This window comes from Homarus americanus, unplaced genomic scaffold (assembly GCF_018991925.1).
Source record: "Homarus americanus isolate GMGI-L3 unplaced genomic scaffold, GMGI_Hamer_2.0 scaffold57980, whole genome shotgun sequence".
Lineage (NCBI taxonomy): Eukaryota > Metazoa > Arthropoda > Malacostraca > Decapoda > Nephropidae > Homarus > Homarus americanus.
In genome coordinates, this window is record NW_024716703.1 from 25,049,791 (window position 1) to 25,066,757 (window position 16,967).

General features: G+C 43.3%; 1 protein-coding gene across 2 annotated transcripts in view; it reads right to left on the bottom strand.

The window, feature by feature from the left end:
* Positions 1-805: 805 nt before the first annotated feature.
* Positions 806-16,967, bottom strand: part of LOC121858359 — a gene marked incomplete at its 3' end in the record, with an annotated part of 30,161 nt that continues 13,999 nt past the window's right edge. Inside the window, 4 exon segments of one of the 2 annotated variants that reach the window (XM_042354794.1) lie at positions 806-934; positions 1,813-2,019; positions 3,029-3,079; positions 7,366-7,438. In XM_042354794.1, coding sequence (XP_042210728.1) covers positions 806-934; positions 1,813-2,019; positions 3,029-3,079; positions 7,366-7,438 — 460 coding nt within the window. 2 annotated transcript variants of the gene reach the window in all.

Consider the following 16,967-nt stretch of genomic DNA (forward strand, 5'->3'; position numbering starts at 1 on the left):
ATATGTGTACCTCAGCGCTCCACATGTTTGCACTCAAGACCAAACTTACCGATATGTTTTAACCCGTTGTGATTCACTTTATCTGTGTACATAACAAACACACATACTCGCTGTATGACTACATAATATACGTAACTTCCTACATTCTACAACATCATACATCCCTGACACACCTGGCCATCAAGCAATCCATTCCTGACACATCTGACACACCTGACTGAGTACCTGTGGTCTTACCAATGACTCGTAACACCTTAATGACATTATACCTGACTATGACCTCAGGTAAATCAAGCTTTAATCTCATCACTTCTCATTACCTGCGTCACGGAAGGTAAGAGCAAGGGAGGGAGGGGGAGTGATTTATAACCCAAGTGTAAATAATATAAAACAGGTGTGACAGGTGTATACAAATGACTCACAGAAAGTTAGAAATTCAGGCAATTACTCATACTTCACCTTAATATATTTCACATCCAGGTAAAGTTATTGCAGTCATTGCGTTAATCACATACGCCAATTGGGGAGGGTGGGGGGAGGGGAAGTGTACAGGTGTGTTCCCAAGGATAAGTGTGTGTACAGTGTGGGGTGTGTGGGGTGTGTGTACAGTGTTGGGTGTGTGGGGGGTGTTTCAATCTTTGGCTACAACAGGTGGATTAATATTTCAAAATAACCACAACAGGTAAAAAGTTTAAGGTAACGGATGATAACAGGTAAACAGTATAACCTAAAAGACCACAACAGGTAGACAGTGCATAATTAAACAGATTACAACAGGTGAGTAGCGTATTAAGACTCTGTTGACCTCTTTGTCGTAGACCTGTGTGTCGACGTCCACTCCTCGAGGCGTCTGGAACACTATAGGAGGGATGGATCCGTCCTCTGCCCACGGCTCTGTCTGCACCTCTACCTCAATCTCCGGGGGACGTTCCAGCTGTGAGGTAGACAGAGGGAGACAGATGGTGTAATGGAGGACTAAATAAAAACAGGTGGTGAGGGTGAACCAGCTGTGAGGTAGAGAGAGAGACAGGGATGATAAATGACCTACATACAGGTGGTGGTGGTGGTGTACCAGCTGGGGGGTGGTGAATAAGCACGGATAGCGGTTTGTAACTCAAGCGGGGAGAATTTGTGAGCCACCTGTAGCCACCTGGATATAAGAGACTGGTTTATTGATTTATCGACAGTCATCAATCATCCACACACCTGTATTGTTTAATCACCAATCATCCACACACATGTACTGTTTAATCATCAATCATCCACACACCTGTACTGTTTAATCACCAATCATCCACACACCTGTACTGTTTAATCATCAATCATCCACACACCTGTACTGTTTAATCACCAATCATCCACACACCTGTACTGTTTAATCTTTCTCATCATTTTCGGCTTCAGCTTCAAAATCTAAGTCAAGATAAGTCACGCACTCAGGTAAATCACGCACTCAGGTAAGTCACACTCAAGTCATGCACTCAGGTAAGTCACGCACTCAGGTAAGGACACTCAGGTAAGTCACGCACTCAGGTAAGGACACTCAGGTAAGTCACGCACTCAGGTAAGGACACTCAGGTAAGTCACGCACTCAGGTAGGGACACTCAGGTAAGTCATGCACTCAGGTAAGGACACTCAGGTAAGTCACTGCACTCAGGTAAGGACACTCAGGTAAGTCACGCACTCAGGTAGTCACGCACTCAGGTAGGGACACTCAGGTAAGTCATGCACTCAGGTAAGGACACTCAGGTAAGTCATGCACTCAGGTAAGGACACTCAGGTAAGTCACGCACTCAGGTAAGGACACTCACTGGCTCGTAATAGTTCTCGGTCTGGACGTGGACGTGGGTGCGGGGGTAGTTCCTGTGGCCGTGGCTGGAGGCGTGGGAGGGGTAGAGGGACGAGACGCCGTGGTTCTCTCTTCTTAACCTCGCCCTCGCCTCAAGCTTCTCCCGAAACTCCTGACGGCGCGACTGTTGGTGATGCTGCGTCGGCTGGTCCCCTTGTTCCTCCTGGTGCTGTGGAGAGTCAGGAGCAGGTCAGGAGTAGGTCAGAGAGGAGGAGAATGAGGAGGAAGAGGAGGAGAATGAGGAGGAGGGGGCAGGAGAAGGAGGGGACGGGGACGGGGAGGAGTCGAGGTCTTCCAATATGTAGGATAATCAGTCTTTCCTTTCAAGTTTTTCTGTGACGTAATATAATCAAAATTCCTATCAGGTGGACAGAGAGAAGGTGAACACATAGAAATAAACAGACTAATAATAATCAAGGTGAGTTAATTACTTGCTATCCTCACCTTAAATAACCTCTAAAGATCTGTGTCATAAGTATCTCGTAACTATTGCCTCATGTATAAACAAGCCTTAACCAAAGAGCATTTTACATATAGCTATCATTACGGATTATCTTAACTAGTCATTGTATTTCATCTTAATTATTATTATGGTCATTATCATCAACATCATCATCATCATCATCATCACAATCATCATCAGCTGTCAAGGATAACCACTAATCACTATATAATATAAGAAATCACCACAGGCCAAATAGAGTTAAAGACCCACCTAATGAAAAGTTCCCAGTCACGTAACCTGAGACTAATTTAGCTTATAAAGAGCAAGAGAGAGAGAGAGAGAGAGAGGTTCGGGGAGTCAGTACTTCCATTCATGCCATTGAGAGACGAAGGAATGATTACCTTTACAATTAACTCTGATACCTGAGTAGTTAATTAATACCCACGAGAATAAATATATCAGGTGAAGTAAGTTTACAAAGACAAATTTTCTGTTTTTAACTTGACAAAATTGTTAAAAGATATTACAGCATTAAATATATCGTTATTCTATCTATTTACTTATTACATTTAAGTATCATTTAATTTCATATTCCCTAATTTCTTTTTTTTTCTATATTTTGTACAATTATCTACGTATCAACAAACCCTTGGAGCCTCAGAGCATCACAGTGTTGGTTAGTACCGTAATTCACCGCCACCACAACACGGCGCTGCTGCTGCTCTCGACTCACCTGTTCCAATGAGCGGGCATTGCTGAAGTACGGGTTCCACTTTGGATGTTCCTAATGAGCACAGGATCCACCAGCAGCAGCAACAGCAGGTGGATCAGTAGCAGGCGCACGAGCAGGGGCAGCAGAAGGAAAAATTGGGGAGATGTGGAGGAAAGAATAAAGAGTAAAATGTGAGGAAAAACAAAACCAATTGGATACGTTTATGTAATACGTATTTAAAATTGTAAACAAAAACGAAACGTGAGAATAATAAATAACAAAAGATTAAAAGAAAGAAAAAGTTGACGATGAACAAAAAATAAAAACACAAAATAATAAGAATTCGAAGAAAAAACCAAAGAAAATCAGACAAAGTAAAATAAATATAAATAATAATACAAATAAACGATAAGAAAACAAGAAAACGATACAAAATAGAGATAAGAGAAACGGGAAGAGGGTGAGAGGACGAGGAATAGAGAGAGAGAGAGAATTATATTATAAATTCTACAGGTCTACACGCTATGCACGAACAGGATAACTTAAAACTCTACTGAAAAATAGAGTTTCGTCAGCTCCTTACAACACAAAACGACTTACTAGGTCAAACTATATTAATTTTTTCTAACCAGGGAAAAAATAATTAATATTTCTCTAACTAAAATAAACGATATGTTTCCTTCAATTATCAGATCACACACAAAATTTATTTCCTATAATCTATTTAATATTTAATTACTTAATATATATTTCATTCCCAGTTAATTATAATAAAAAATTATCACATCACAGGGAGCTGACCAAACTCTTATTCTTTGTTCTACTGTATTGTAACTAAGGTAAATATATATATAATACTAATAAATTCTCTAATACAACATGCTGAAAATATATATCTAGATCTACAAGTCGAAATATATTATACGGTAAAACAGACCTTGATATGACTAAAAATACCAGGTAATTAAATAATAGACTCTCTAACTATGAAGGTATTGTATAAAATAGATCACGAAATACAACATGCTAGAAATACAACTACATCTACGAGTTCCTGATACGAGAGGGATAAAAAGGAAAATTTATTAGGCCTTCATTGACTCCTGCAAGAGGGAACAGCTCAGGTAAGGTTGGTAATTAGAGTATCCAGCCAGGTAGGGAAGAACCTTAAATTGAGTTGATATTTAAGGCGTTGAGCAGGATAGGAAATGATCTGAGTACTGTTGAATAGATATGCCAAGGAGAGGAGGGGTAGGAGGAGGAGGAAGAGCAGGAGGAGGAGGAGGAGGAGGAGGAGGAGGAGGAGGAGGAGGAGGAGGAGGAGGAGGAGGAGGAGAGAGGAGGAGGAAGAGAGGAGGAGGAGGAGGAGGAAGAAGAGGAAGAAGAAAAGGAAGAATAAGAGGAGGAGGAGGAGAGATTCTTCCATCAACTCAATATAAAGTGACAGAAGAAGGTTAGGCTACAAAGCTCCATGCGTGACGTAAAACTGACGGAGGGAGAAAATTACCATCAATCACACGGCAGCGTCCCGACAGGTGAGGTGTAGACGGTAATGACAGGTGATAACAAGAGTGGGGCGTTAATGATGACCAGGTGTGAGGGGAGAGGGAGGGGAAGGGAGAGGGGAGGGAGGAGAGGGAGGAGAGGGAGCATGTAGTTCAAGGTTAAGTCTTCTTCATTCTTCTTCTTATTCTTCTTCATTCTTCTTCTTCATCTCCCTCCTCTTCTTCTTCCCCTTCCTCCTCTTCTTCACTGGATTATAACTAACTACCATGCTCTTTTCTCTATCTAATGAGGGATTACGGAGGATTAACTCTTACCAAGGTTTCCTAAGGCAGATTTATGAAGGATTACGCATTTTTCACCCATTTAGCGACGGATTAGTGTGGATTTCTTGTTATTCACCAACTTACCACACACTTCTCATCACCATTATCCGTGACCATCATCCTCTTTCTCATTCATGGTGAGGAAGGTGACGCTAGTAACAGGTGTGGTGTAAGGGGGTGTGGTGTAGGGAGGTGTGGCGTGAGTGTGGTGTGGTGGGGGCGTGGTGTAGGGAGGTGTGGCGTGAGTGTGGTGTGGTGTAGGGGGGTGTGGTAGGGGCGTGGTGTAGGGAGGTGTGGCGTGAGTGTAGTATGGGCGTGGTGGTATGGGCGTGGTGCAGGGAGGTGTGGCGTGAGTGTAGTATGGGCGTGGTGGTATGGGCGTGGTGGTATGGGCGTGGTATGGGCGTGGTGGCTGAAGGAAGGCAAAAGGTGATTAATGACCCTCACTCATCGTTACAAGTACAAATCTTGTAATTACCAGTTGCATTTTTAACAATCCCTCCTTCTCCCTCCTTCCTTCCCTCCTCCACCTTCCTTCCCTCCCTCCTTCCTGAGAATGATTTGCAAGGTAAAATTTGCAAGCATGATCATCAATTCGGCGCTGGTACTAAGTAATGCGATATACATCATCAAAAATGGGAAAGCGATTAAGAGTGTGTGTGATAAATTAGGAAGAGGAGGAGGAGGAAGGAGGGGCCCAAATTGCAAGGGTGATCGAGAATTTAGATGCCGTTGTTGCAAAGTACGATATGCAACATGATGTAGTAGGCTAGATAAGAGATGTAGGGGAGAGGAGGGGAGAGGGGGAGAGGAGGGAGAGGAGGGGAGAGGAGGGGAGAGGAGGGGAGAGGAGGAGGGGAGAGGGAGGGAGAGGAGGGTAGAGGAGGGAGAGGAGGGAGAGGAGGGGAGAGAGAGAGAGGAGAGGGGAGAGGAGAGGAGGGGAGAGGAGCGGAGAGGAGGGGAAAGGAGGGAAGAGGAGGGTAGAGGAGGGGAGAGGAGGGGAGCGGAGGGCCCAAATTGCAAAGGTGATCGTGAATTTGGTGGCGCAGATGTCGTTAAGTAATGAGGTATGTAACGAGATATGGAAAGACGATAAGAAGAAGAGTGGAGAGAAAGAGAGAGAGGAGGGGGAGAGAGGGAGGGAGAGAGGGAGGGAGAGACAGAGAGAGAGAGAGAGAGGGAGGAGAGAGGATGTAAATAATGGTAACGATGATCATTAATTTTTACCTCTCGTTAAGTAGACTATGCAGCAAAGGTAAGAGAGCTTATTATGAAACAGGACAGTAATCAACTCCCTGGGCTGCATCGGGCTAATTACATTCCTCTAGCCACCTGTAATTAACGCCACTTAACCTGCAGCAGCGTCCAGGTGAGGTGAGGGGGTAAGGGGGCAGGGGGGTTATATTCCCTCCACTATACGTCACGCGGTAGAAAGGTGGGAGAAACTAGTAAGAATAACCCAGGTTTTAGAGGAATCAATGAAGCCTTTTATAGACGTCACAGAAATATATAACTAATCGAATCATCTCATGCATCGGGATAAAAAAAAAGTCCCTCTTGTTTTTTGCTTTTGTGAATTATTTAATCGATTTTGTTGTAGGAAAGCTGATTTAAGCTTCCTACCATGCTCTGTTGATTAAGGCCAAGTTTTAAGGCTACGATATACATTGCCATACTAAGGTAGAGAGATTCTCATATGATTCGTAAGTTTTTAATTAGTTATTTCCCCGTGTGTAGGAATGATATGGAATGCGTCTAATGAATATATAGAGTATTATACAGTACTGGCTCCATTATGATTGTTTTGATGACGTCACAATCCAATACAGGCGCCATTTTGATTGTTTTGATGACGTCACAATACGATACAGGAGCCATTTTGATTGTTTTGATGACGTCACAATCCAATACAGGCGCCATTTTGATTGTTTTGATGACGTCACAATCCAATACAGGCGTCATTTTGATTGTTTTGATGACGTCACAATCCAATACAGGCGTCATTTTGATTGTTTTGATGTCACAATGAAATACTGACATAATTTTTGGCATTTTTTTATATATTGTAAATTAATGAACTAGTTTAGACGAGTTATTACAATATTAAGAAAAAAAACAAGAAAATTTACGAATCTTTTGAGAAATCTTTTCCATTTGGTCCTAAATAAAGAGAAAACTTCGAGACTAATAAGTTCTAAATTATAATATAGACACAAATAAAGAGAAGCTGTTGACCCTAATATGAACACAAGACTTATGTAGGTCATATCAGGGTTGAAGTAAGACCAAAACACTTAACTCTTCAAAGACCCACCTCCCCCTCCAAAGACTTCGATGGGGGAGCTAAGCATAAACCCGGATTTAAAAAGACTTAAAAAGGAAATTGAAATAAGACCCCGGATCTCAATTCACACAAGACCCCAAGACTTTAGGTGAGATGTGAATTAAAACCCGGACTTAAACGCATGTAAAGACTCAAGACTTTTAGGGTAAGCACAGGTAAACACAGGTAAGCATAGGTAAACTTACGCCGCTGCCCAGACGTTTGGCGTAGTTAGAGCCTCTCACAACACGACGGTCGTACATTGGGTTGCCGTTCCCCCTGTGAGAGAAGTAAACAGGTATTATTAATATATTTCATCGATTAATTAATTATTCTCAGGTGTAAATGATATGTTGTGTATTAATTTGTGGGGGGGGGACAAGGTGGATGGGTGTGTGTGTGTGTGTGTGTGTGTGTGTGTGTGTGTGTGTGTGTGTGTGTGTGTGTGTGTGTGTGTGTGTGTGTGTGTGTGTGTGTGTGTGTGTGTGTGTGTGTGTGTAGATGTTTATCTGGTAAATTTTCACCACACATTCCGATAGAAACCAGCATATGATTTCGCCAAGATTCCTACGCTAATTTTGCCCTATGATAGAGATACGAATAGCGTAATTACTTATGGCAGAACTTAAGTGGAAAATCAGAGTTACTTAAGTCACATTCTGGATCTTACACGTGAAGCAAGATGGTCAAATTTTTCGTAAGGGATTAAACTCAAGAAAAGATAACACTAATCATTGAAAATACGAGAGACGATTCCATAAATGTTAGTATTTTCGATTTATTCTCATCCCTTGAGCTGTAAAGAAACATTAACCTGTGTTACTTGAGATACAACACAAAACAAATAATAAAAATGACTCGTAATTTCCACACCTGTAATTTTCCCAGTCCACCACACCTGTAATCTTTTAAGACAGGTGTAATATTTTTGGCCCTCCATAACTGTATCTAATGTGGCCGTCATACCTGTAATTTATGGGGGGACTACGTTATCTGTTCTTTATGGGGCCCACCTTACCTGTATTCCATGGGGCCCACTTTACCTGTACTTTATGGGGCCTCAACATACCTATAATGTTTATGACGCAACTCAGGTATTGATTGACCGTGAGTCGACCCCTAGACACCTCTTCCAAGGTCACCTGTATTGATGATCTCACCTGAGTGCTGTATAACTGAGGACAGAGCTCTGATGGGTATTGCTGAGTTTTCTGATTACACTCAGAGTAAAACGTAGATTGTTTTGGATATAGAGCGTTTGTGTATTTACGGCGGGTGGTTTGAGACAGACAGACAGATGGTACTTACACCTGAGACACGTGGCAGTAATGTAAGGAAGCACCTACAAACACTGTCTCTGTTTACATTGGGGCCCTTAACCAAGCATAAGCGCCTGACTGTTATTGCAGTTATGCTTACTTAGTGGCCCTGGTCCCGATATTATCACTCTTGACTATGTAATTTGCTATAAATTATACAGTTCTTCCTAATACTGAAAATTATAATAAGAAAGTTTGCTACGATTAAAAATGCAACTTAAGGTTAAATATAAGAGAGGATTTGAATGTTGCTGCAAAATATATGACCATCGATTGACTGATTTCCATATTGCATGTTTGTACACTCACATATTCTTACCAAAGATAAATAAAGACCTTTGTTTATTAATGAGAATTATACTTTATTCATTGTATATTACTGCGTGTGTTGGGGTGTTCCTTAACTTAAGACAATACTGTACATGACCCAGGGTGAAATGAACCCGGAAATATGATAAACACACACACACACATACACACGGCCCTACACACACACACACACATACACACGGCCCTACACACACACACAAACACACGGCCCTACACCACCTCAACATACCCAGACAGTCTCCATTACCAGCGCCTCTGTTGGCCACCCAGCTCCACAGGCCACCTAGCACCCTGTGGCCACCTACCCCTGGCCACCCCCTGGCGACCAATCCCACCCCATCAACACAGGTATCTCAGCAGCCAATTACCTTGAAATTCTTCCTAGGCATCAACATAGGTCAAAGGTCACTGAAATTATCTCAAGCATGTTAACTATATTGTTTACCTCCTTACGAATGTCTCAATGTTACTCTAGTTAATGTTAACATCTTTAGGAATGGTTTGTTAATAAAGCGTATATATACTGGCCACTGTTTTACTGAGAGAGAGAGAGAGAGAGAGAGAGAGAGAGAGAGAGAGAGAGAGAGAGAGAGAGAGAGAGAGAGAGAGAGAGAGAGCGCAAGCCAACCTGTTGTAGAAGTTAATGTGGGTGCGCCAAACCTGTAGACTTTCTAGTGATAGCTGCTACTCCACACCTCTCCCCACTCCCTCTTCTCTCCCCCCACCTCACTCCCCAACCCTCCACTCTCTCTCACTCATCACATTCCATACGTAACACAACACACACACACGTAATACCTGTCCTTTGCTGCCCTAAAGCACCGCACGCAAGCCTATATTATCGATGTCCCCCTCCCCTCCTCCCCCTCCTCCCCCCGCCGCAGTTAACAGAAACATGTACTTATGCCGCAAGTAAAAGAAAGAAAGAAAGAAAGAAAGAAAGAAAGAAAGAAAGAAAGAAAGAAAGAAACAGTTGAATAGATTTGATAGAGAAATAGAAAGAGAGAGAGACTAATAGACAGTGAAATAGACAGATAACAAGATAACGAGATAAATAAACAGAAAGAGATGAAACAGAAAAGGGATAAAGATAAGTAAACAAACAACTAACAATGAACAAATAATAAGAAAAACACAACACCACATTGACAGACAGACAGACACGAAGATAAACAGGAAACACGAGAAAGACAGACAAGCAGAGGAATAAATAAACAAATTCCTTTATACACTCTCACAGACAGACAGACAGACAGACAGAAATTACAGAATAGAATAAATTTAATAACATCAACCAATCAGCTCACTTCACTACCTCAACGGACCAATCACAACGCAGGCATTATTATACGTCTTACCTGTCTAATCTACTTATGTGACAGGTGTGTAGAATTAGCTTACACCTGTCGTTAATTGCCAAAATGTGTGTGTGTGTGTGTGTGTGTGTGTGTGTGTGTGTGTGTGTGTGTGTGTGTGTGTGTGTCAACCTGGGACCAACTACCTGACCCTGATTTAAAACCACGCTCAACAAAATGAACTTATTGAGATATATCACGATAGTTCCGTACTGGTGTGTGTACGTATGTATGTCTATATTATATTACACGCAAGTACATGGTCCGTATACGCATTTATGTAATGTGAGGGAAATAACGCGAGTTGTGGCGGAGTAACGCGTAAATATCGACTTTCTCATAGAGCGTCACGCAAGTGGAAACCTAGGGTACAGGAAGCTATGGGTACAGTTAGGGGTACAGTCCATGTCTAATGTTTACTGTAACCTTGTGTAGACTGTAGTTTTAGTGCTGCTGTAACATGAGGGAGATAGTAGAAGAACAAGAACAACAAGAAGAACACGAACAATAAGATCACCACGCCCATCTTCTTCATCTCTCTACCCCCCCACCACCGGTACAAACATTAACAACTGTCACGCATTATAATCTTTATCGTCTGTTCATTTCGTTAAATTTGTGCCACTGCGAACGATCGATTAATTCATATCGCCAACTGAATCACCTATAGCTCTCACGCACGATAGGGGACCATTAATAGTTAGTGGGGTGTGGGTGGTGGGGCGGGTGGTGGGCTGTGGGTGGTGGGGCGGGTGGTGGGGCGGGTGGTGGGTCGAGTGGTGGGGCGGGGTGGTGGGGCGGGTGGGGCGGGGTGGGGCGGTGGTGGGGCGGGGTAGGGCGTGAGTGGTGGGGTGGGGTAGGGGCGGGGTGGTGGGGCGGGTGATGGGGCGGGGTGGGGTGAGGAGGGGTGGGGCGGGTGGGGCGGGGTGATGGGTCGTGGGTGGGTCAGGTGGTGGGTCGGGTGGTGGGGTGGCGGTCGGGTGCTGGGGCGTGGGTGCAGGAGAAGTCCTTGTGCCTGGAGGATCGGACAGAGGATGGGATGGAAAGTATTTTAGTTGGTTATAGCAGAATTTTACAAGTTACTAAGTCAGTCAGGTGTTAAGTCAATCAGGTACTAAATCAGTCAATGAGTCACCAAGCCAGATAGTTTATTCATTTAGAGTCAGTCAACAAGTCAGTCAAACAGTCAATCAGTCACTAAGTCAGTCAATAAGACCTAACACGCAAGGGAAGACTTACTCCGCCTCACAAGTAACACGAAATAGATATTAAATGAATCGATTTTCACTTTGGAAGATGACAACAACACCTTCAGGAATCGTACTTATCCAGCTGGCCAGAGGACGCTAATGACGACCCCCACCCCAAGGAAGTCGCTGACGTGGCCACTGGGGGGATCATGGTCGTGTATGACGTAGGAATATTTAATGCAGAATGAAGCGAGGAATTTCGTCAGGAGTTTTGTTTATTAGTTTACGCAGCTACGTCAGGTGTGTGTGTGTGTGTGTGTGTGTGTGTGGGGGTACCGTCCTGTCCAATGGCTCCTAGGCTGATTGACTCATTAGGTGTGACTGTAGAGGTAATAGAAGATTTTGTTGGTGGTGATAGTAGTGATATGGGTGGTGGTGGTGATAGTGGTGGTGGTGGTGGTGGTGGTGATGGTGGTGGTGGTGGTGGTAATAGTGGTAGTGGTGATAGTGCTGGTGGTGATAGTGGTAGTTACAGTACCACTACGACTAATGTTACTACCGCTACTCCTACTACCACTACCAACACTACCACTACCACTACTACTACTACTACTAATAATAATAATAACAATAATAATAATAATAATAATAATAATGCTACTACTACTACTATTACTACTACTACTACTAACTACTTCTAAAACCACACCCAACGACGATGTGGGGTGGGAAGGGAGGAGAGGAGAGGGAGGGATGGGAGGGGAGGGAGGGGAGGGGAGGAGGACGAAGGAGGAGCTCATCAAGTTGTGTTGGCGTTGCTAGAGGTGACACGGGGGAGGGCAGCCAAATCACCCTCACTCACCACTCTACTCATTTTCTTCCCTCACTTCCTACTCAACTCACCTCCTCACTAACTTACTCCCTCTCACACCCTTCCTCCTCACACCTCCCTCACACCCTCCCTCCTCACACCTCCTCCCCATTCTCCCTCACACACCCTCCCTCCCTCATTCCTCCCTCCTCATTCTCCCTTCCCTCACTCCTTCCCTCACACCTCCCTCACCCTCCCTCCCTCCTCACACCCTCCTCCCTCCCTTCCCTCACACCCTCCTCCTCCTCCCTCCCTCCCTCCTCACACCCTCCTTCCTCATTCCCTCCCTCCTCACACTCCTCACACCCTCCCTCCCTCCCTCCCTCACAATAAATATAACCCGGTTTTGTTGTCTTATTTCTGCTCAAATAAGGAAGTAAAACGAGGAACCTTTTTGCTTAATTACAGTTTATGAAGTTTATATGAGACTTCTTCCCTGATAACAATGGAACCAGAATACGACCTGTTTTTAATAAAGGCTGGATGAAAAAAATAAAGAGTATATATTTTTTATTACTTGGGTATACTGTTTGACCCGAGGGTATATTTCACTTTAAGGTTAACTACCCAAAAGCTGACCTGACCTGACCTGACCTAAACTAACCTGACCTAACTCCCCTAGGTATCATTAGATTATTTAATCATTAAGTGGAAGGGGGGGAGAAAGGGTCAATCATCAGGTGACCTCTTTATATTATCAACTAGACGTGTATCTCATTATCTTTTTATAACAACAAAAGAATAAAAGAAGAATTGTCCTTTTTTTTCATCTTTTATCTTGTTTAATTAAATGCAAATTGTTGTTGTTAAAATAAAAAGAAAGATTAACATAGTCTTTTCTTCGCGTTCATGTCGTTGACGTTATAGATTTAATCTCTGAGACACCAAGTCCACGAGGTACAGGGAGTATCATTAACAAGGGGTGGGTGAGAGATGGGTGGGTGGGTGGGGTGTTGGGTGGGTGGGGTGTGGGGTGAGTGGGTGGGTGTGGGGTGGGTGGGTGGATGGTTCACAACACAAAATACAAAACAGAAAAAACAAAATTTCAAGTCTACAAAATCACGAAAACCTTACACGTGATTGGTCAAGGGTAAAGTCTCCTGACCAATAAACTTCCTGCTGCACCCGTCTTATTTGTATTATGACTTAAATAGCTCACTAATACAATGGGATTTTCGGCTATACTGACTGAGTCCTTGAGTGTGACGGCGAAGGGTGTTACGTAAGCTGTCGTGACGTCCAGGGTTACGTAGCTGTCAAGGTACAGAAGCGTCACATTTAGTTACTGAAGCGTCATACTCGGCGTGATTCTTGAGTGATGGTGGTAGTGGTTGTAGTAGTGGTGGTGATGGTGGTAGTGGTTGTAGTAGTAGTGGTGATGGTGGTAGTGGTGGTAGTAGTGGTGGTGATGGTGGTAATGGTTGTAGTAGTAGTGGTGATGGTGGTAGTGGTTGTGATGGTAGTAGGTCGTGATAGTGGTACACGGTAAGAATAGTGGTAGTGGTGGTAGTAGTGGTGATAAAGCATGACCAAACTAGAATCAAGATACAGAAACCTCAACACGCGAAAACAAAAGGAGACAAAACCCACACTTATGAGGGAATGCCGTGCGTTAATTGGTCCAGTTGTACAACAAACTACAATAATTTATTTACTTAATCTATACTTCTTTTTCAAATGACATACGGGGCGTGGAGACAAAAAACAAGTGAGTCTGTTTTTGTAAATAAACTCGTGCGAACCTTGCTGAAGATGTTATGGTGTAGTAGTTCACATTTTGGCCGCTAGGGTAAGGAATGAATCTTAAGGGACCTTCTGTATAAAGACTTTCTTACAATAAACAAAAAAAATAAGAAATATATTGATAAAATACTAAAAAAGAAAAGTGAGACAAAAATAGATTAAGTAGCATGAGGTCCAGTGAAGGAGCCAAGGTCGCACACACACACAGAGAGACAGCGAGCGTACCCCAAGGGGTTCACTGAGATCCGTCGATAATTGAGTGAACGAATATTGATACAGGGTGAACATAGCCAGCGGTGCAACAATACATCAGGCACACGTAAGAGATGTCACTCAGAAAGGCAATACGTTATTACCTAGAAATAGTAAATAGCTGAAAGCCGTGACTTGTACTGATTAGTTGGCTGGGTGGGTGTATACTATTTTTACAGTTATATAGTAAAAAAAATCGGCATATGCATTTATTTCTTCAATTACTACTACTACTACTACTACTACTACTACTACTACTACTACTACTTCAAAAATCAATCCATAGAGTTTCATATACTGGCAATCATAGCGAAATTTCACACACACACACACACACACACACACACACACACACACACACACACACACACACACACACACACACACACACACACACACCATCAACCACACCAAAACCGTAACCATGCACATCAATACCGCCACCACTCCAGTGCAAGCCCTAGCAGTCACAGTGGGTGCCCATCCTCTCCAGCTGGTGCAGTCTGCCAAACTCCTGGGTGTAACTATAGACAATAAGCTTGACTGGAAGGCCCATGTAAATAACACAGTCAAGGCAGCCTCGTACCGTCTCTACATGCTACGACGACTTAAGTCACTTGGGACACCCACGCCAGAGCTGAGGACCATCTACAACGCCTTTATTCTCCCCAAACTAACGTATGCGTCACCAGCCTGGTCGTCTTCTCTCAACTCCACCCAACAACGTCAGCTAGAGAAGGTACAGGAAAGGGCCTGCAGAATCATGCTCGGTGCAGAATACTCCGGCTACACCAACGCTCCCTCCACCCTGGAAATGCCATCCCTCAGTGACCTCCACCACCAAGCACTGGAAAGGTTTGGCCGTGGACTACTGCACCACCCTCGCCATCGCCACCTCCTGCCCCCCACCCAACTCGCACAGTCCGCCACTACAACAAAATTCAGCCCATAAGAGCCCGCACCGATAGATATAAGAACAACACCATCCCATCTATTGTTAAAATAATAAACAACTCCTGATTTATGTACTGTACAGCCCTGTAAATGTATTCAATGCATATTATATCATTATGTCTAAATCAAATGTAAGTCTGTATATTTTCAGCCACCGGCTGCAACTCTATTAATAAACCGTTTATTATTATTATTATTATTATTATTATTATTATTATTATTATTACAAACACACACACACACACAGACCCTGCGTATTCACCATTCCTCAGTACAGGTGGACAAAAGGTATACTAATAATACAACAAATACAACAAAACGTAAAGATCAATCGAGATGTATTATTCAGCCACAGCCACATAACTCCACAGCTTCACAGCACCTCAACAGCATAAAGCTTAGTAGTACATCTTATTTTGCAGGTCGGTAGGATAGGCAGAATGTTGAAAGAGGTGTGTGTGTGTGTGTGTGTGTGTGTGTGTACTGTAACAAGGAGAGAGAATTAAAGAGCAGAGCTAAAAGATAAGGCGACAGAAGACAAAAAATCAAGATAATGCAAGCCTAGCTTCAACTAACCTAACACCACCATCAGGAGCCGAGAGAGCTTTAAGTAACCTAAGCAGGGAGTCTTCACGACGCACCAACAATCAATCAACGGTCAGGTATCTACATCATCTAATACCTACAGCAATATGAAGCAGCGTGAGGACTCCGGTGGTGAGACTGTTCCACTCTGTGACGCTGGAGGTTACTGGCCTGTGATGACAACACCTCTGCTTAGTAACATTGTACACACACACACACACACACACACACACACACACACACACACACACACACACACACACATTCAGATCTTTGTTGCTATTTTTTCAGATGTTTGACCTTTTGGTTGGCTACACGTGACTCTCCTATTGCAAGATTGATATGGAGTGTTGCGTGGAGTGGTGGAGTCGTGGAGTGGTGGAGTCATGAGTGGTGGAATGCTCTGAGAATAATTGGGTATGATGTAAGGATTAGTGGGGGATAGGAAAGAAGACAGGAGGATAAGATGTGGGGGAGGAGGGTGAAGTGAGGGAGGGAGGGGAGGGAGGGATGACTATTAACGAAGATAACAAAGTAAATAAGGACGACAGAACCAAGTTATTAGCTGAGATAATCACTCTAATGTCCGCCTTCACTGACTCACTGACTCACTGACTGACTAAGAGTGTTGTCAGACGTACAAACATTCCCTCAGTAAGAAGGTAAAATTTATTACGTTTGTAGTTTTACTTTTAATTGAAGGTTGTAAGTCGTACAATTTATGATTCAGTTGTTTAGTTAATTGAAGGTCAAATACGAGCTATGTGTATGTGTGTGTGTGTGTGTGTGTGTGTGTGTGTGTGTGTGTGTGTGTGTGTGTGTGTGTGTGTGTGTGTGTGTGTGTGTGTGTGTGTGTGTGCGTGTGTGTGTGTAGTCCCCAAGACAGGTGTGACCAGGTGGAAACAGTCTTCCCACATAGTGCTTACATACACACAGAGTGCTATGGAGAAGCGAAGGGTCCACTAAGACACTCACCTGTTAGGGAGGGGAGCCGCTACAGGTGTTTAATGATGCACACACACACACACACACACACACACACACACACACACACACACACACACACACTTTTCACCACCACACTCCACCTATCTCATCACGTTAGGTTAGATTAGGTTAGTTTAGCCATAGGCCTATTAAGACTAGAGACTATTTAACCCGTAAGCCTATTATTGTGCCTATTAAAAGTAGGTATTTGGGTATTTTTTC